This window comes from Photinus pyralis, unplaced genomic scaffold (assembly GCF_008802855.1).
Source record: "Photinus pyralis isolate 1611_PpyrPB1 unplaced genomic scaffold, Ppyr1.3 Ppyr1.4_LG6, whole genome shotgun sequence".
Taxonomy (NCBI): domain Eukaryota; kingdom Metazoa; phylum Arthropoda; class Insecta; order Coleoptera; family Lampyridae; genus Photinus; species Photinus pyralis.
The window spans coordinates 35,251,098-35,271,418 of NW_022170663.1; the positions used below are offsets into that span (position 1 = coordinate 35,251,098).

Here is a 20,321-nt window from a genome sequence, read left to right on the forward strand (position 1 = left end):
CACAGATTTATATTAGATTTAAACTACTATGTTATGTTACTCATTGACCGCTCCCCGAACGCTTTCTATACAAGTTAAATATCCATTTTGGTTGTTACTTATTATTTTCTGGAAACTATACCAAACGTAAACCTACACATGCGTCGCTGCGAATGTCTTTTACTACATATTACACCGATGGTAGTGCGTGTCTAATCAACAACTCGTTGGAGGTGGCCATAAGTGGATTTAATACCAGCCACATGTGATATTTCACGATGTATATAGTTGAAAATGATATCGTCCACGTTATTACGCCACTGTTTGATGATTTTACTTACTGACTCGTTGACTTGTAGTTGCTCCTTAGGTTATTAACTCGTTCTATACAATTATCCATTTTTGCTTCAAGGGTTACGTGGTTTGATACAGTAAATAATGTGGTAATGAGATATCCAAACCGTTCTGCTCAAATTAAGCACCAAATTTAAATATCCCATCAAGATCAAAATCGATACGTTACCTGAATTATACCTTCAAATCAATAAATACTATCAAATGCAGGTGATACATCTTCTGCTGTATTTATGATGCTAACGATGTAAGTTACAATCAACAATTCAATATAAATTTCGAATCCTAACTGAAAAATGTATATTTGAATGAATATTATAATGATAAATTCAACTACAATGTACACCACTGCGCTAGCCACAGCGAATTGGTTTAGTATGTGCAAACAACACACCTTGAAAAGATTCCGTGGGCGGAATTTTGTGACAGATTTCATAATCATTCTTAGAACGTCACTTTGACATGCAGAACTACACAAATGAGCAAAGCGGAACATTTCTTAATTAACGTTACCATACTCGAAGGTCGTCATTGGCCATTACAGAACACCGATTCCGCGGTCAACGTCAGAGTTGGCAATAAGAAACGCTGCACCTCAATTTGCTATGGAACGGATGCCCCATACTTTAACGAGGTGATTTTTTCCTCATCCATCAATAACCCATAGTCATCTTTCAGTACTTCGTCTTTGAGTTTTTGGAGACTTTTGAGAACTTGCTTGATTACAACATAACTTTAACCGTAAGAAATTAGTGAATCAGTGGGGTGGTGTTTCAGATGATTCTCCTTAGGTTTTTCGACCGCGCAAGAAGTGCATGCCTCATAAGACTATCGGATATGTTACTCTGGACGTGGCGACAGTCTGGATGCAAAAAGGTGATTACAATCGATTGTTCATGTCAACTAATCTCGGCAGCGGGTAGATCACCAATTCTATCACAAATGGGCCGTAGTTGTACCGCCTTACAAGGAGGTAAACTCGAAGCTGTGCGGATTTCTGAAGGTGGATATGGGTGTCATCAGAAGGGGCGAGAAGTTTTCAATTCCAGTCATAGACGTCCGTGCCACAGATGATATTGAACGGTAAATTGGTTACCCGCTCACTATCACTATCTAGGATTTAGGAATCTGTTACAGTCCGCGGGCACGGCGGCCGATCGGCAAAAGGCGAATTACGTTTTCAAGGTTTATCGTGGTGAGGGGTTGACCAAGGGAAAAGGACTGGATTTGAAATATCCAAAACCGATTGAGAAAGATCCTCCAAATCCATTGGTCGAAATCTGCTTTGCAGGTCGGAAGGTGAGTTACCTCACAATTCTACAGACACCAGTACACGTTTCAGGCTAAAACCTCCACGAAGCGAAGAACAACGAATCCGATTTGGAATGAAAGTGTGGTACTCCCCGAGTATTTCCCTGCACTTTGCCAGCGTATCAAGATTAACATTTACCACAGCGATCGATGCATTAAGACCCTCATAGCGTCCACTTGTGTAGATATGAGAAATATTTCTAACGACAAAGACTGCGGATTTTTGCCTACCTTTGGCCCCGGTTTTCTGCATTTTTATACCACAACGAACAAGATTGAGGGATATGTTGGGAAGATTTTGATGTCGTTTGCCACTGAGATACCTACTAATGTTACGCGAGTTTATAAAAACATCTCCTTGGGACATATTGCTGCGGTACCGGAGGTGAGGTACTTATTCAATAAGTGGCAGTAATTAAGCACTTAACGTAGAGCGAGATGTGGAGAAAGGAAGAGATTGTGCTGTGTGCAGTTATCTTCAATAGTAACATGATCCCGAAGCGTCATAGTACCTACCCTATCCGCTTTGAAATCAGCTTTGGTCATCAGATGGCGACTTCAAATCAAAATGCGAAAGCCATGAATGCCAGAACTTTTCCTCAGGTACCGTCAAGTGCAAACAAAATCTACTGGAATGTCGATTACGGGCCAGAGAAACCGTGCCTCTTTGTCAAGTTACTAGTGCCCGATTTGCGGCACATCTTGTACGAACAGAACCGTTTTACTAAGCTGATTGGTGAACTTGTAAGGATTAAATGGTGCCTTACACTCCCGTGATCCATAGGTATCTTTCAGAAGGTGAAATTAGAACGCATTAATAACCTCGCTTCAGTACAAACGACTCAAAATGGCGTACTTGAAAACTTACTTAAGGATGCGTTTACCTTTACTACCAGCACGTGTAAGAGTTTCTTCGATTACTTACAGGTTCCAAAGCAAAATTTCGTGACCGATCTTAAGGCCCATTGGAATCGATCGTGTCAGAAGGAATTGGTAAGTTACCGTGGTTAGTATTGGAAAGGGTTGGAGAGGTGTTTATAATGTTGCTTTAAACTGATTGTGCTCCTTGCAATTAACCACCTATCCAGGGTTATTCCCTCTTTTTTTCTAGCCGAAAGTTTTAACCGATGAATAAATTTTACTTTTAGTGCAGGTCGTGGTCCAGTTTTTTTATCGTCGAATCTTGTGATGTTTTTCAGGGTCCTGGAGCCGACACTACCGTTTTGACTGATCCTATACTTACAGTTGGCAACTCTGGGGAAAACATGGGGAAAATTAAAGTCACTAGATATAGAAAGTACCGCAATCATCCGCCATTTTTGGGCAAATTTTTTACCAACAAAAAAATTGACAAATAAAATCTGAATAGGTGTCATTTTTTATAACCTAAATTCATAGTACTGTCATGTTTTATAAAAATATATACAGATATCTCCAAACAGGTGGAACAATCCCTAATATTAAAGTTACTAGAATCTGGTAACTTCCGCCATTTTTGGGCAAAAATCATGCGTTCTCTCTAACACGCGAGCCCAATGGATTGCGGTACTTTCTATATTTAGTGACTTTAGGGAAAATTACGAGCAGAGCCATCTAACTTCCATATCGAAATTTTGAATTTTTTGCACCACGATTACAGTTGGTTCGGACAGGGTGGTGGGAATAGAACTCCTACGCTCTGTATACTATGGTGGTTCTTTTTATTTATTGATACGTGACACACAATCGGAATTAAAACTTAGACTTTTGTGGATGAGAAAAAACAAACAAAAACTGAGATCTGAGGGAAAACCCTCCATTGAACAAAAATAACCTGGCACAATATCTACACAAGTGCTGTGCAAAAAAACGATTAATCGATAACTTATCGATAATTATCCATTAATCGAGGACCGATAAATTTAAAAAAATTTATCGAATCGATTAATCGATAAATTAGTCAATTAAAAGTAGTGCTTTCCAAAAAAAACGATTAATCGGTAATTATCGAATTTTTTCAACAATTAATTCACTATCTATTAGTCGATAATTATCGATTAATCGATAATAATAGTGGATTAATTTTTTTAAAAATGGTCGACTAATCGATAATTTATCGAAAATTATTGAAAAATGTATCGATTAATTGTGATTTTAAAGGATTGGTCGATAAATCGATAATCTATCGGATAATCTTACATCGATTTATCACAAAAGCGATCAAGTAAGGGCATTCCGGAATTGACATGACACTTATAAAATATGATATGCTTAATTACAGTTTCTGTTAACAAGTAATAATTTTGAGGTTATTGAAGGACGTACCAAATTTTTGAGGATTATGGTCTAGTTCTAGTTGATCACCTTTGATTTCAGAAAACTACGAAATACCTATAGTTATTTAATATTTTCAAAACATCCTGTTTTTATTTAAATTATCAAAATCAATACCAAATAACTAAAATCGTTAACGAGTGTATGCATTAAGAATACATTTATATTGATAGGATTTATGAAAAAGTATCCATAGTTTACTCTCGATAATTATCGCTATTCGATTAATCAATAACAATAAGAGATCGACAATTTTCGATAAATGTCAATAATGTATTATTATCGACAATTAACGATTATTATTATCAAAAGTTAGCGATAATTATCAAAAGTTAGCGATAATTATCAGAAGTTTTCGATAATTATCAAAAGTTATCGATTATTATCGAAAATATCCACCATTATCGAAAGTTGTCGATAATTATCGAAAGTTATCGATTAACAATTAATCGATAATTATCGAACTAAACAGACTTATCGATAAATCGATAACAATTTTATTTATCGCCCAGCACTACTACTACACACACACATATAAGAAGTAAATCAATTATGGCAGCAAAATGCAAAAGCGAAATACGCAAATCAAACATCTCATGTTGTACCGTGTGTCCTATTTTGGCTGAAACTGCGGTGTATCTCAGCTGTTTTAAATAATAGAGACTTGAGGTTTTCGCGACCCTGTGCCAATTTATTTTTTTTTTAAAACTGTTAATGCTACAAACAGAATCAATCTAGCTACGTTTATTTCTCAATACAGGGTAAAAACAAAAAGTTTGAATGTTTGGGATGTTATCGTATCTTATTCGGTACCTCTTTAAGATAGAAAAAAAGTTAAAGAAGAAAAGTTAATCAGAAAGCCCCCCTTCTCGCATTGCTAAGACACAAGTACTGCCTTCCGCAAGAGGTGAGGAAGCAACATGATACAGCGAAGAATCGTAACTGTTTGAGGTACTTCCTCCACGGAATAAACGGTCGGAAATATAGTGTCTGAACACATAACTCTAACCGAGACCGTAAGCTTAATTAATTAATTAATTAATTTATTTATTTATTTATTTATTTATTTATTTATTTATTTATTTATTTATTTATTTATTTATTTATTTATTTATTTATTTATTTATTCATTCATTGATTCATTTATTTATTTATTTATTGTCCCTCATGTTCTGGGCTCTCAACAGTCTTTAGCCCAATTACAGATTGACCCGCATAATGCTTTTCAAAGGTGCACCTGCAGGTTTTAAGTTGTTCTATACTACTCCGATATTTACTTTACGAATTAGGAAAACTGCATGAAAACCTGATTCGGAGTAGCCGGCAGAATGCTCGGTACTGTTCTAAGGAAATTCCTATCCCTGCCACAGATGAAAAATTTTTACCTCAGCCCAGGTTCGAACACCCGACCTCCGGCTTTGTAGTCTTTTAATGAGTCCCCAAAAACATTTTTACTTCACTGATTTACTAGTTTCGTTAGTAAACTTTCCTTTTCATTTGTTGAAATGGGTTGCTATTGGCTTAACCGACCGATATCTATAACTCAAAAGCACGTGGACTAAAATACCGATTCCAAACACTGTGTATTTTAACGACGTACCTACCCGATTCTCATTTGCGCAACAGAAACAAAGGTTGAAGGTTTCAGCGTGCAAATGTCTTTCTATATCAACGTAACAGCCCATTAAGGCGAGAATCAATTTGGGAAAACCCCGCGAAACTAAATCATCTCCACCAAATGGTCACCCTGTACCTTTGATGCAGTCGCCTACAACGTAATAGAAATGCTGCAGAAATGCATTGACGGTGTGGTGGCACACCCCTATGGTAAGGCAACACACATTACAGCAGAAACAATAGCCCTATAGACAATTTGCTATTAGCTATTGTTTTGTAGGTACCGTCATTGTGTGGTTATAATGTACAAGTTATGCCTTTATATTATTTTATTAAAAAATGATTTATTTATTCATGAGAGAGGAGAATATTAAGGTGATGTTTTCTTGTATGGTTCTATTAACCGATTATACCGTGGAGAAATCACCTAATTCTTCGCTGTAGCTGCTCTTTTCTGATCTCGCGCTCGCTCCCGGACGATGCGTAACTATAGTCCGTCTCACCTTGACTTTTCAGTATAGGCTCTTATGGCCGACAACGATGCCAAAGGTCATTAGAATATGATTTATAGCAAATGGGCGGCCCGGGTTCGAATTCCGACCGAAGGTGTGCCAGACGGCCATCAAATTTCGCTGTATAAACCCCCCCCCCCACGAATTATTTCCTGAGGTGCTGTTTTTGAAAGTAAAACGTGCAAAGTAATTTCTACCAATCATAGCCCTCCTCCTCGACCTCTTATCGTGATCGGGTATATTCCCTTATATCTCAAGAATGGATTATCGGAAGAGGGTACTCACAAAGGGCGATTGAAACGTCTGCCTCAAATATAGCCATTGGTGATGTCAAAACAAAACCTATTTCGGTTAAACAAAATGCGCTTTATCTGCACAAGAGTTGTGCACAATTTATACTTGTTTAATTTTATCTATTCTTTATCATTTCTACATTTCGCCAGACTAATGCTGGTGGTTGATGTAGGATGTCCCGCAGGACCTGCTATTTCTATATAAGTACAAGGAATGTTTGTCTGCCATTCAGAACGTAGGCTTCTTTGAAGGCGTAAAAGTATACTCCGAAAGCACTTCCCGAAATTACAAGGGAACGGGGTACGGGAACGAGAAAAAATACTCCCGAGACCTACGATACTTACAGGCCGGAGCGCTTCAAAAGTTACGTGACCTTAGGAAGGGCACGCCCTACAAAATCGCACATTAATTATACGCACAGAGCAAAATTCACCACACGAGAACCTTTTTTGTTGGTACAATTGTATCACATATATCGAATGAAATGTAGTCAAAGGACACAAAAATGTCTTCGGACTATAGTACGAGAAAGGGCGCCTCTAATTAACTGTTCTTCTGTTTGGTATGTGGGTCTGTTTGTATAATAATCGACTTTAACTTGCATACCGCTTGCATTCTCACCTGCACTTCGTGTCAAATTAATGGTAGCAGGTGCCGTAATGAAGCCATACCCATTTTGGCGTTCTTTAGGAACGTGCAGTTTATCATTTAACGAGTTGTCGGTCTAAATTGCACCATAGATGCTTTTAAGGTGTTTTTGTACTAAACTTTATTTATCTTCTTTGTCATTTATATTTATTATGTCACTTGCATCTGGTTTTTATTAATTTGTTATCTGCATTTGACCTGATTTTCATTGCACAATTTGAGATGTTTGATTTTTATATTTCTCTTTTGCATTTTGTTGCCGTACTTGATTTATTTCCTGTATTTGTGTATTACGCCAGGTTTTTTCTTGTTGATTTTTTTCTGTCTCGTGCGGAATATATTTCATTTTTCTTTACCCAAGATACCCCTCCGACTTAAAAATAAATGCAATAGATGCAAAATATAAAAACAAAAAATGCGCAAATAAAGGTTTTTCCTCCTAAAACGCCAGACTCTCCCTCTTAATTCCACTATAAATATTGTAAATAACCGTTATTTCCTTTTACTCCTATTTGTAAGACTTTTGGCAGATGTTCAGATTCCACCCTGCACAATAACTGTTCTATATTAAAGATATAGTACTCGAACGATTGCTAATTTTTTCGGCCTTTAACTCGTTCCTAGTTCTGGTAATAGGTAGTTCAGCCAGCCCTCAGATAACCTGGGTTCAATTGGACAGTATCTATAATTTAAGTAAACTGGGCTTGATTTCAGAATGAAATTATACACACTTCATCACAAACCAGAACCTACGACAGAAATTCCATCAGAACCATTAACGAACTGCACTTCAAATTAGAGCAGCTACTATTTACAGTAAGTAGAAGTGTTTTTGATCCTCGTGCAAATAGGGTTGGTTACAGGAGGAAACTTGGCCGAACGTCTACGTCACAATGATCTGCAGCAACAAGAAGGTTGCGTTTGCAAAATTTCCACCAAATGAGTTGATCTACTCCAAAACTCCAGAGGAAAGCGGGAAATTTTGTGGAAACTTGCAAAGTGTGTTTTTGCAGGTAGTAGTTGAGCTCGTTCAAAGGCTCGGTACACGAAACTGAATTTGTCTATTGCAGCCAATCAAAGCGGACAAATGCTCTTGCGCACTGGACTTGTTACTGTGGTTAGATTTAGAAGCTCAGAGAGTGGAGCGTTTCAAACAGTTCCTTTCGAAATTTGAACTGTCGAATAACTTTTCCGATCGGGGTTTCCCTTCGTATGTGCAAGCAAAGGAAGTTCACGTACGTGCAAGCGTGTTTTTCTCAAGTGTGATTTTTCGATTAGAATTTTCAAGGCAGAGCACATATTTATCAGGGAAAGTTTTTCTTTGGTGCTGACAAGTCGGGATTAAGCGACCCATTTTTGCGTATCATCATTGGAAACCAGTGTCTACAGACTAAGGTATGTCAAATTGTCAACATCTTTAACAACTGAAAATGTGTGCTAAAAGTGTTAAAAGATGGTTGTCGCTAGACTGATTCCGTAATTTTGGCGTTTCTCATAAGATGTTTAATGTCACCTTACCTTACAATACAACATTTTGAAACGCTTGAACTTGAACGGAAATTCGACTGTTCATCGTGAATATCTCTTTTATATAGCTCCTGTTGTATTAATGTATGAACGCTGCGCCCCTTAAAGAGAATATAAGTAGAATGTTGACACTTCTACTACTAACAGTACAATTTCACTAAAAAATCAGAAATGAGTTGTTCCTTACTTTTCAAGGAACCCAAGCTACACTACCAACCCAATTTTAGGCGAAACGGGGATCATTCATACATGTTTTCTTTTAGGTATCCCAAGCAACACTAAACCCAGTTTGGGATCAAACTTTAATCATACCTCGACTATTGCTATACGGAACGAGCGATTTTATCAAATCCAACCCTCCTCTGGTGATTGCCGAAGTGTTTGACAAAGACCTATGCGTAATATGGGCTTCCACTGTGAATAACCTTCGGTTAAAACTTTTCCATAGAACAAGGCCGAGTTCTTGGGACGGTGCACTTTTTCTCCTCACATCAAATTAGCCAATCATCCTTACAGACCACCCGATTTTCCACCCAAACTCGTTTGGCACCGCGTCCTTCGCAAGCAGAAAACCGTCGGTGAAATTTTGGCGGCCGTAGAATTGCTGGAGGTAAGTCCCCATCCCTATGAACGTATTTCAAACAGGCTCATTGTAGATTACTGGGGAAGATAATATGGAGATAAAGGCGCATGACGTAGTAATTCGCATACCTACAGATATTAAACCGAATCTGGTCAAGTATCGCCTGGAAGTCTGCTTCTGGGGATTGCGCCAATTGCGCAAGGTAAATTTCGTGCCAGTCTGTAAGCCGAAGGTCGTGTTGGAATGCATGTACGCCACTCTCCAAACAGAAAGTGCATACGCTGTAAGAGGATGTCTGAATTTTAGACAACCCTTCCAAACCCTTGACGTGGTAGTATTTACGATCGCAAAGTGGTTTCTGCGACTGTGATTGTAGAATCTTCCTGAAGAATTGTACTATATTCCTCCTATGTGCTTGAAAGTGTTTGATTGTCGAAGCTTTGGACGTTTCGTGCTCGTGGGTGTTCAACTGGTAGACATGGCTCTATTTTTAACCACCCTTCTTACGAAGGTGGAACGGGAACGGCTACTCTTGCAGACCCCGGCACCTCCGAACAAGCGCAAACCTACCCAATTCTTAAAAACAATTAACTTCCAAGGCACACAAGTCACGGCCCACGTTAATAAAGGTACCAGTGCAAAGTTGCAAAAAGGACCGAGATGGAAGACGCCTAAATTTCAACACAAAAAGGCAACTACGACTACGATACTAAACTGTTTTCGAAAGAGGCAAAGGTCGCCTGATGTGGAGAGAAATCAAGCTAAGCCCAGCAAAAAGAAGCGGATAGCGAAAGTGCTTTACAAAATTTTGAAAGGTTTCTTCTACGCCTTTTGTTTCGTTTGGAAAAGCAAATGCAGGCGCAAAGTGCCGAACTGTCTGAAACTTCGTTTCGGGCGCTCCAAAACAAGAAGTCGTAGCAAACCCAGGGCGCGAAAGCGCCATGTTACCGACGATAATGACAACGAGGACGCTGATTGGTGGACTAAGTACTTCGCGTCGTTCGAGGTAACAGATTGACTGAACTCAATTAGTAACTCCGATTGTTACAGGGCGTTGATGTGTCTAAAACGCGTGGAAATAAACTACAGGTAAGTCAAAAGTGCGGGTATCCATTTCAAACGTGCGCCTCAGGTTTACGAAAACGAATTAGAAGAGCAGCCCGAGTTTAAAGGTTTCCAAGACAGTTTGCAAGTGTTCCAAATGCATAGAGACAATCTAACAGGTGATGATACCGTGGATGAACAGAATATTAAGGGAATTTTGAAGGCATCAATTCATATCTACAAACACCCTCCGGATGATCTACAACACTATGTGACGCCAACCGGTCATTGCCTCGATAAGGGGGTATTTCAGAACTTCCACTCGAATGATCCTTTGCAGTTCCTTTTGAGAGTCTATTGTGTCAAAGGCATAAATTTAAGGGCAAAAGATTACTGCGGTAGATCCGATCCCTACATCAGAGTGGTACTGGGAAATGTTACCATTAACGACAGGGCGAACTATATCCCGCGTCAAGTCAACCCGCTGTTCGGAAGGTGACCGCCCTCTCCAGCTCGTTCAAAAATGTATTCTTTGGTCTAGATGTTTTGAAATGAAAGGTGCTTTCCCGCAAGATCACCTACTGAAGGTGCAGGTATGGGATTATGACACGATTTCAGCCGATGACCTGATCGGCGAGACGAGGATCGACATCGAAAACCGGTACTACTCGAAACACCGCGCCGGTTGCGGCATACCGTCAGACTATCACGAGTAAGTGACCAACGCTTCAAACCGCGCCTTATTTCCGAGTCTAGAGGTGGATATTGCCTTTGGCGGGATTCCGAGAAGCCGACGACGATTTTGACTAACTTATGCAGGGGGCATAACCTTCCCGCGCCTGAATATCAGGCGAACTGTGTCCTTATAGGAAGCAAGCAGTTTCATACAACGGGAAAAGATGGTAACAAGTGGCAAGTTAGGAAATTGCTGAATTATGGTTTGTTTCAGGGACTTTGTTGGGTAAGGAAACTATGGCCTTGAATGTATTACGGCATTGGCACGAAGTTCCCTTGATCGGATTTCATTTGGTTCCAGAGCACGTGGAAACTAGATCACTGTATCATTATGAAACGCCTGGAATTGAGCAGGTATGTCAAAAGAAATCTGCATTAGCTTAACCTATTGGGAAGTCCTCTAATCAAACGCATCGCTTCGCTTCTTCCACCTTGTATGTGTATGCGGGTAAATATCCAATTTGGCTACCTTGTAACATTTTTATATTTCTCCATTTTGACTTTTATAAGATGATATCTTGGGTTATTTGAGGCCGACTTTGGTCGGCCCAACGTCCTCCGGCCCGTTAACCGAGGTTGTGAATATTTTTGGGGTGTATTCTTTTGTTGTGTTTTTTTTTACTTTATAAATTGAATGTGTACTATTCGCTTTTTTGGTATAAATGCTTCACATTCGTGCCTATTGTGACATTTGGCTGTTACTAACTCCAGCACTTTTTGTTGTTTAGAGAGTAGTTTTTCTAGAGTTTTCTTACAAATTTCAACCAAGTCAACAAAGAGAAAAATCCTGCCCCAACATCTTCTACCAAAAGTAACCCTTCTCCAACACTGTGTATCTGAGATAGCTACACGAATTTAAAGTTTTGCCTCCATCAACGGATACGTCTCATAAATTCAACATTATACATTAGACCTAGAATATTGACAACAGAATAGGTACCAATTTTTACAGGGAAAACTTCAACTCTGGATAGATATCTTTCCTTTCATGGACACCCAATATCCGACAGCAGTAAACATCGCACCAAGGAAACCCACATCGTACGAGCTCCGCGTAATCATTTGGAATACCGAAGAAGTCGTTTTGCAAGAAGACGACTTCTTCATCGGAGAAAGAATGTCCGATATCTACGTCAAAGGGTAAACACGAGCTCGCGATGCAAAGGATCACCACCAACTTCCAGCTGGCTGACAAGTTCCATAGAATCTCAATGCACCGACGTACATTACAAGTCCATGACCGGCGAGGGAAATTTCAACTGGAGATTCATCTTTCCTTTCAAATACTTGCCAACCGAAAACGTGGTGGTAATAGTGAAAAAGGAGTCGTTATTCTCGTCCGAAGAGACAGAGTACAAGTTGCCTTGTCGCCTTACGTTGGAAGTGTGGGATAACGATGTAGTCTCGAGCGATGATTTCTTAGGTAAATGTTCGTGGAAAACGATTTTCGTCAAAGAGATGTTCCAGGAAATCTATCGCTAGAACTGTCCAAGCTTCCGCGCGGATCCAAGTCCGCAAAACATTGCACCTTGGAAAGTTTCAATCCCGATTCTCCTTGCATAAATCTTTTCAAGCGGAGACGAACGAAAGGGTGGTGGCCGTTTCGTGCACTTAATGAAGAAACTAACTGCGAAATCTTAGCGGTAAGTTCTAGGAGATATAGTATAACTAACTCAACGTAGGGGAAAGTCGAATTGGAATTTCAGTTACTTACAGAAGAAGAGGCGAAGAAGGAGTCTGTTGGATTTGGAAGATCTGATCCGCAAGCTCTTCCCATGCCGAAGTACGGCAGGTATACTTTTTTCTCGTGTCGCTAATTCCAGTATCTTCCAGGAGACCTGACACTTCGTTTTTGTGGTTTAAAAATCCTTTAAAAACATTAAAAATGATTATTTTTAAGCAAAACAAGTGGAGACTTTTAAAATGTGCGTTGTTGATCTTTTGTGTGTACTCCATTTTTTCAACAATAATGTCATTGCCGCAGAATATTGTTAAGAAGATTATGAAGGTGTAGTAGTACCAGTCAGTTTATATGTACCTATAATTTATTAGGCATATACCTATACAAAGCTATTGATTCTTTAATTATTTACGTGTGGCTGCAAGTATAAGAATTCGATCATTTCGGACTTACTTTACCTATAACAGGACATTGTGGCGTTGTAAGATGTGTTGCCTGACGATAAGAGTATATTAAGAGCACCTTAGTGCCGCATACCTACAAAAACACAAACGATATTGAGACAATGGTTACCACGGATTTTAAGCTGCGCTTAAGCTAAGCTCCGCTTAAATTTATCGGTACAAACGGCCATAAGCAATTTATTAAAGACCCTGTACACTACTTTTATATTTGGCGCTGTCATCGCCACATCCACTATGCCTGTACTATAACCACATCCCCACCATCATAACCTATAAGTTGTTGTTTACTTTTCGGCTTGTTTATTTAATTCAAAAATGGTTTACATTCATTTTCCTGCGAATTTTACGGAAGAAGAGCTTATGTTACAAGCTAAATATACAAAATTGAAAAAGAAGGTACGTTATATCTACACCGTAACCTTACCTCTGTTTACATTCCATTTAGAAAAAAGCTTTACAAGCCCTGAAAGCACCCAAACCGGAACCCGAAAAACCGGTGGTTCCAAAGAGGCCCGCAGAAGCTAGAGATGCAAGAGAGGTAGCTAAGAAGCTAATTAAGTCGGGCGCGATCAGTGCAATACCTAAACAGGAGAAAAGGCCAGAGCAGGCATTTAAAAGGCCACGAGGTACCGCTTACTTAATTGTCATATAGTACGTTTCGCTTTAGGTTTGGAGAGAAAATTAATATCGGAGAAGACGGTTAGCGGCTACCAACCATTCTCCGCTGTTCAAGCCGATGATGGACCAGACAATCCTGGCAATCAACCTCCACGAATAAAAAATTTGTATGATACATTTGCGAATCAGCGGGATCGTGAAGAAAGGGGTTTAACTGAGAAGCAACGAGAGAAAACTGACAAACCAAGACAGGGAAATACCATTTACGTCACCGGTTATAAAATAACTGAGGAATTTTTAAAGAAACACTTCTCTACTGTAGGCAATATTGTTAATATATCGATGGAAATTGAGAAAAAGTTTGTTTATTATTACAATGTTTTTATAAGTTATGCTTTTTCTTTTTTAGTCGTGGTTTTGTAACATTTGACAAGGTAGAAGCATCGGATAGAGCGATCGCTGAGGTATAAAAACAGTAATTTTAAAGTGTTTGTACACAGTGTGCGTGATTATAGATGGATGGCAGTATGGTTTCAGGAATACCGCTGAAAGTATCGTTAGCAAGGCGACAGCCACAAATTGAGCCTATTAATGATGCAACATCGTCATCAACTTGGTCAACTTTAGGTATAGTGTGCAATAAATACTGTAAAATCATAGTTACATAATTTGTTCGTAGCCGCAAGTCACTCGCAGAAGGGAAATCACAAAGACAAGCGGGACCTTGTAATTTACGATGATCTTTTTGAATGAGTGTTTTCGTTTTGGTAGGTGATTGAGAGGAATTACCTAATTACTGGAAGGGATGTGTAATTATTTCATTAATTATTTATTCTATAGGCAATTGTATGTAAAAATTGACAGTAATAAATACATGTTATACGGAATCATGGGTATAAATCTATCTATAAATAATAAAATCTAAAGGGGCATGCTCATATTTATGTGGTTCCAGATAGGGAACTGTATTACCAAACAGGATTTTCACTTGCTTCAATAAGAAAAATTGTAATCATCAGAGCAGGTAATTTTGTTGTAATTTTAAATTCTCATACTGAAAAGCAACGTCTAGCTAATTTATTGTCAATTTTTCCTTAACTTTTTAGTGTAATGTTTTCAATTTCTACGTTCAAAGAAATAGTTAAAGGGAATTTCAATTTAAATGAGACTAGGAAAGGCATTGTCACTTTCATTTAATGCGGTTTTGAAAAGCAATAGACATAAAAGCCTTGCATGTGTAATTTATACATGGTCTATATTGGTGTTATCAAATAAAAATCAATTGTAAAATGCCTGTGAACGTTTATGTGACTATAAATAAGCTGTAAAATGGAATTTTCCGCAATGATTATTTAAGTTTCGCCTATTTACTTGTAGTGAGATGCCCCAACCTTAGCAACATCCTGTGAATATGATTGTCGATACGAAGCACCCTATAAATCACGTTCGTTATACAAGCTGCCAACCGAAATCTGGTGGGATTACAGAAAAGGGAAAGAGAGCGAAGATGAGACGGATGGAATTTCTCGGAAGAACACATGTGTTTACTATTTCAAACACCTGCAGTCCAGTTTTTTTGTAGAAATGCGTGAAATGCAAGGAATGGGCGATTTTCGAGTGGTTTTTGGGGGTGTTAAGAGATCAAGTTACCGGTCTAACATGTGTGTTCCGGATCTTTTTCTTGTAACCGGCTTAAGTGTAAAGTACGGCTTATCTTGAAATATTTTGTTATACCTTAATCATTGCTGTGTGCTTTTGCTTTTTATATCAGGTGAGGTATGCTTTATTCAATTAATCTATGAATGTGTGGTCATACTGGATTCAATCATTTGTATCTCTTAATGTGTAACCTTTGTTGGTATTGGCAATCATGTTTCATTGTCGGTAGGGCTGTATCTGTTCTGTACATATTTGTGTATTGTGCTTTTTAGTCACTTTCGATTATTTCATTGCATTTCATTACATTTGCTTATTTGGGGCTGTGAGTAATCAAGAGGGAAGTGTGCTTGTTTAGAAGGGAGCGAGTTATTCAAGTTTATACGGGCCTTGGTGAACCTAACATTTTCACTCGTTCCAAACCCAACTTTAGCCCACGTCTACAGGCACCCCACTGGGCCTGGGTAATCCTACCACCCGGCGAGGTATATTTAATATCTCTTAGTTTTGTCTGATGTATGTGTTGTAACACCTGGGGAATGGCTCGATTCCATTTTGGTTACTCATAGCGTGTTTGTATTATTTACCCCGGTTTCGAGAGGGCTCAAAATTGCTGTACATTAGATGTTATCTGTAGGCTTTGTCCTTTATAGGGCTACTCCGAATTAGGTTTTCCTGCAGTTTTCCTATAATTCGTAAGGTAAATGCCGGGGTAGTATAGAACCACTTAAGACTCTCTGCAGGGGCGCCGTATTGGTATTAGCTTCAATATAATCTTAATCAGCTATTGCTTTTGGTGCTCCTTACCCATAAAACGCCCTCATTGCTTGCTTAGAACTCATGTTACTACACAACGTAGGTGTCCTACATGACGATCACGATCTTAGTGCACTCGGAGTGGTCCGCGAGTGACAGATTCTCGCGGGAAACTTAAGCGAGAATATTCAAATAGGCAGCCATGTTAGTTTGGCATTCCCGCTACTACAGAATATGGTCAAATATTGCGGTGTGACTTGAAGTTGGCGTTAGCCCGCCAAGATAGTAGGAGGTTAAGATCATTACAGTAGATATACAATTACATTTATAGGATAAGCAACTTAGTTAGAATCGTTTCACGACTGTGGGCTAAGGGCTTGGACCAAGATGTGCACGTTATGGTGTGGCCAACTAACCTTGTGCTTGTGTTATGGGGTTGTGGCCTTAGAGAAGGAAAAGAGAGAGGAGGGATCATACATATATACTAAAGAGCACATATATGGAAGGGACAAGAATGATCGTAAAATGCAGCACGATAATTTGTTTGTGCACCAGTAACATGGCCGCTTACAGTTCATTGGCGTGAGGTTAAAGCAGCAACTATCGTTAATACAAATGTATTTGAACAAGTAGAAATTGTGTACGACCAAAGAGTATATTATACTCTTTGGTACGACACAACAACATAGACATATGAGTATGTCTATATGCACAACAAATGAACTGATAAATTTATGCATATCTTTTCTGTTCATTATAATGTTATACAATAAGTACAAAAGGTAGGTACGCCACGGTCACGCACTACAAAGAAATGCGAACAGCTGATCGACTAAACAAGAAGTAAAAAACAGTTTTGTGCACCTTGAATTGAAACGTTAAACTTATCGTGCAGGTTATCTGTCAAAAACGCCATTTTGCCTATACCAAATAACGCAAAATAACGTTATTTGTCAGATAACCTGCACGTTAAGTTTGAAGTTTTGATACGTCTTCTCTGTCTAGTCTAAGGTTATGGTCACATCTCAAATTCGTTGCTAGCTTCACCACTATCTAACATTTGATTAGATTCACTTTGATGGTACATTAATTACCACCACACCACATTTAAAAATTTAAGGTTAACTTTTTACCTCTCAGGTTTTGTTGATTGTATAAATATTTAAATTTTAGAACACAAGCGTGTAATGCAACTTCTCAGGGTAGATTTACGAAGATTTTGTACGGCCGCATTTTTCGTATTTTAGACCATTGGAGTTAGATTGCTACAAGATGAAATTTATCGTAGAAAGTTTAACGAAAAATGCCCCACGTTTGGGGGCGTTAAGAGAAATAGAGAATCGACCTAATTTAGTATTGGAAACACCCATGGCTATGCTTTACACACGTGTAAGTTTGCATGTGCGTACAAAGCGAATTACAAACTTGTTGCTTTAAGGGAGGTAGTATTCCTCACATTACCAATGAAGTGTTCAAGCTTCTGACGCAAAAATCGCAAATAATTCAGATTCCTTTGGTCAGTACGTACAATTTCGAAGATGTGATGTCTGTCTATAAAGGAACAATCGCAGAATTTGTAGGTAGGCTTCGTTTTTATGGGAGTATTTGTATTACAGCACATGTTTAGGAATGAAAGAGTGTATATCATGCTTAACGGTTCAAGACCCAGGTGATCACACACTGCCTGGGTATCATGTTGAGAACAGCATACCACTGTGGACGAGACATGGCAAGGTGTTGATCAGTGCAAAATCGTATATGAATTTAGTTAGCTTATTTAAACCAGACATGTATTACCTACTTTCTGACGGAGACACCAATATATCGAGCCCGGCAAAGAGAATAAGGAAATCTGTGCAAAACACTATAAAATATCATAAGCAGTGTATTGACACTCATGAAAATCTCACTGGAGTAAAAAATTCATTTATGATGGGGGCGATAGCGGGAGGCTACGACCTAAAAGCTCGAAAGGAGTGTATTGACGGAATCTGTCAAAATGACTCAATTGGGGGTTATTTAATAGACGGTTTACACAACAACGGCCCAGAAGTAGAGCTTTTAGCCGCCGACGAAATTAACCCAGTAGTCGTGTTTGTAATTGTAAGTTTTGGGCTAGGTTTTGAGACTATTTAAACGAGCGAGTTCTAGAACAATCTACAACCTACAAAATTAAGAGCAATACACGGCTGTTGGAATCCGGTGGTCATACTGAAATTAGTTCAGTTAGGCGTCGATCTTTTCGATACATCATATTGTTACATAGTCACTGAGAGATCATGCGCGCTAACCTTTACAATTGATGCCAACGGCAATGACGAGAAGTTTGAATTAAATTTACGACAAGCTGAGTAAGTTTTAATCGGTAACATGTCAGTTGGTAGTCTGATTTAGTTTCGCAGAAGACTTCGGGCCGATTCTACCTGGATGTACTTGCCTTGCATGTTCCAAGTATTCTCGAGCGTACATTCATTACCTTGTTAACGTACAAGAGCTTTTAGGGCCCGTATTACTCACAATGTATGCAGTTGAATGTTTAACAAATAGTAATGCATATTTTTTAGTCACAATGTCCATCATTATATGAGATTTTTTGAAAGTATTCGTCAATGTATTGGAAATGGTACGCTAAGTTTGTTGGAGGAAAAGGTTGGCAATCAGTTTCATTCTTCTAAACACGTTGATCAACAAGATAACGTCTTAGCAAGCTGTGAACGGGTAGATTCTGCCGATGCTTTTGCAAGTGCTGTTCTTGAAATGGATCGAGATAATATTACAGCTTCAGTATCTTCATGATACTGTTATATATTGTACAGATTTACATATACTTTTATGTATGTTTTTTAAATAAAACAAAAATATTCAAAGAGATTTGAATTATGCAATTTATGTTATATTATCTTAGATCGTGTTTCAGAGATCGCTTCCAAGACAAACACGTCACCAATTTGGTATATAATTTAATTTAGTAACACCACCGATATACATCCCCTAAAGTATATATAGTCATCGACGGCCGCACATTCCTTTTTCTTTGCTAAAATTGTTTTTCTGGGCAATGGGGGTTTACAGTATAGTTTAATTCCGCAGTTCTAATTTAATAAGCGTGTACCTGAAACCATAAAACATTTTTTTGGACAGTAAAAGTTTATTTAAAAATAGAGGCTGATTAGCAAAAAATAATGAACATGTGCGGTTTTAAACGTTTATTCAAAACGATATGATTGTGGCGGGCTCTGTGACGTAATAAGCCCGACCAATCAGCTCCTAGAACCATTCAGATGACATAACGACTTGGCAATATTGCAGGAGAATGGCATTTATAACTTGTGTCATCTGTCACAGGCACTTGTCACTTTCGTGCTAGATGCAGTCACAGCCTTAGAAGAAGGAAAGAATGAGGAGTGATAATAATTGAGATCGGTAAGTGTACCGCACATCATTGTTTGTTATTACCACCGAAAAGCTAACTCAAATTTATACCTGTGAAGACCGAAATAACTTTACGTGTGTTTTTTTGGCTATACTATCCGATGCACTAACATATGTACCATTGATCCAATAATAGTTTTTGAATCGCATATTCCGAGACTTAAGGCATCGCATAAATTCACGAAAATGAAAAATTAAAACATTCTTGCTAGCCGGAAAATATGGCGCGCCCCCAGGTTTCACCGCGCAAGCATTGCGCTGGATACAGGAATATGTCAGTCCCCATTTCTTTCATAGTCTCAAGGTCCACAGCCGTCTATAATTATAAAGCCATGCTGAGAAGGTTTGGCAACGTGTGTTTAAAAGCTGTCAATCGGTGGGCCGATTCAATTTTAATGGCAGTCTGGGTTTCTCTTGAAAAATGGTATTTTTTCCTCTCTCTCATGTGGTTTCGCCCTATGGTGGTTTTAATACAGAAAAAGATAACTTAGGCAGCCTTACAATTGTTACCTATATTTAATTTATTTACAAAAATGGATAAATAACATCTTTTATTTGACTTCAAATTCGAAACGCTGTAACAATTGGTAATCCATTATATATGTGTTTCCAATCAGATCTCCGAAATTGGTGAAGACTTTTGTCGACAGAGGGTCGAGTTGAAAGCAACACGCTCTGAGCACATTAATTACGGCAAAGGACAAATAAATCGCTCTGCATCAGCGAGGTTTTATTCACGACACCGGTGTGATTCGGAAAATCGGCAGCTTTAAAGCACAGTCGCTACCCATAGGGTC

The 20,321-nt window shown here is 38.6% G+C and overlaps 4 protein-coding genes across 5 annotated transcripts; all 4 read left to right on the top strand.

The window, feature by feature from the left end:
* The first annotated feature begins 811 nt into the window (after positions 1-811).
* LOC116174614 (otoferlin-like) lies at positions 812-12,100 on the top strand. Its single transcript, XM_031492553.1, has 22 exons — positions 812-967; positions 1,012-1,074; positions 1,125-1,209; positions 1,257-1,416; positions 1,458-1,632; positions 1,676-2,029; positions 2,077-2,388; positions 2,440-2,637; positions 7,743-7,844; positions 7,892-8,041; positions 8,099-8,263; positions 8,307-8,423; positions 8,819-8,953; positions 9,004-9,165; positions 9,212-9,469; positions 9,515-10,144; positions 10,189-10,227; positions 10,271-10,677; positions 10,724-10,894; positions 10,939-11,084; positions 11,132-11,271; positions 11,870-12,100. Exons 1-22 carry the CDS (start codon positions 812-814, stop codon positions 12,059-12,061), a joined length of 4,317 nt encoding a protein of 1,438 aa, XP_031348413.1. The 3' UTR covers positions 12,062-12,100.
* A 53-nt stretch (positions 12,101-12,153) lies between these two features.
* On the top strand, positions 12,154-13,060 carry LOC116174615 (otoferlin-like). The gene is made up of 4 exons (XM_031492555.1): positions 12,154-12,340; positions 12,385-12,560; positions 12,600-12,700; positions 12,751-13,060. The coding sequence occupies exons 1-4, from the start codon at positions 12,154-12,156 to the stop codon at positions 12,929-12,931; spliced, it is 645 nt and encodes a 214-aa protein (XP_031348415.1). The 3' UTR covers positions 12,932-13,060.
* Positions 13,061-13,294: 234 nt separating this feature from the next.
* On the top strand, positions 13,295-14,567 carry LOC116173903 (negative elongation factor E-like). The gene is made up of 6 exons (XM_031491645.1): positions 13,295-13,458; positions 13,508-13,688; positions 13,730-14,039; positions 14,090-14,144; positions 14,196-14,307; positions 14,360-14,567. Exons 1-6 carry the CDS (start codon positions 13,378-13,380, stop codon positions 14,431-14,433), a joined length of 813 nt encoding a protein of 270 aa, XP_031347505.1. The 5' UTR covers positions 13,295-13,377; the 3' UTR covers positions 14,434-14,567.
* Positions 14,568-17,161: 2,594 nt separating this feature from the next.
* Positions 17,162-18,963, top strand: LOC116173755 (queuine tRNA-ribosyltransferase accessory subunit 2-like). 2 transcript variants are annotated; one of them, XM_031491430.1, is made up of 7 exons: positions 17,162-17,212; positions 17,266-17,481; positions 17,531-17,672; positions 17,720-18,195; positions 18,244-18,443; positions 18,487-18,612; positions 18,657-18,963. In XM_031491430.1, the coding sequence occupies exons 2-7, from the start codon at positions 17,365-17,367 to the stop codon at positions 18,886-18,888; spliced, it is 1,293 nt and encodes a 430-aa protein (XP_031347290.1). In that variant the 5' UTR covers positions 17,162-17,212; positions 17,266-17,364; the 3' UTR covers positions 18,889-18,963. The 2 variants fall into 2 exon arrangements, with proteins under 2 accessions (XP_031347290.1, XP_031347291.1); XM_031491431.1 differs by lacking the exon at positions 17,162-17,212 and having other exon boundaries at positions 17,231-17,481.
* The last annotated feature ends 1,358 nt before the right edge of the window (positions 18,964-20,321 follow it).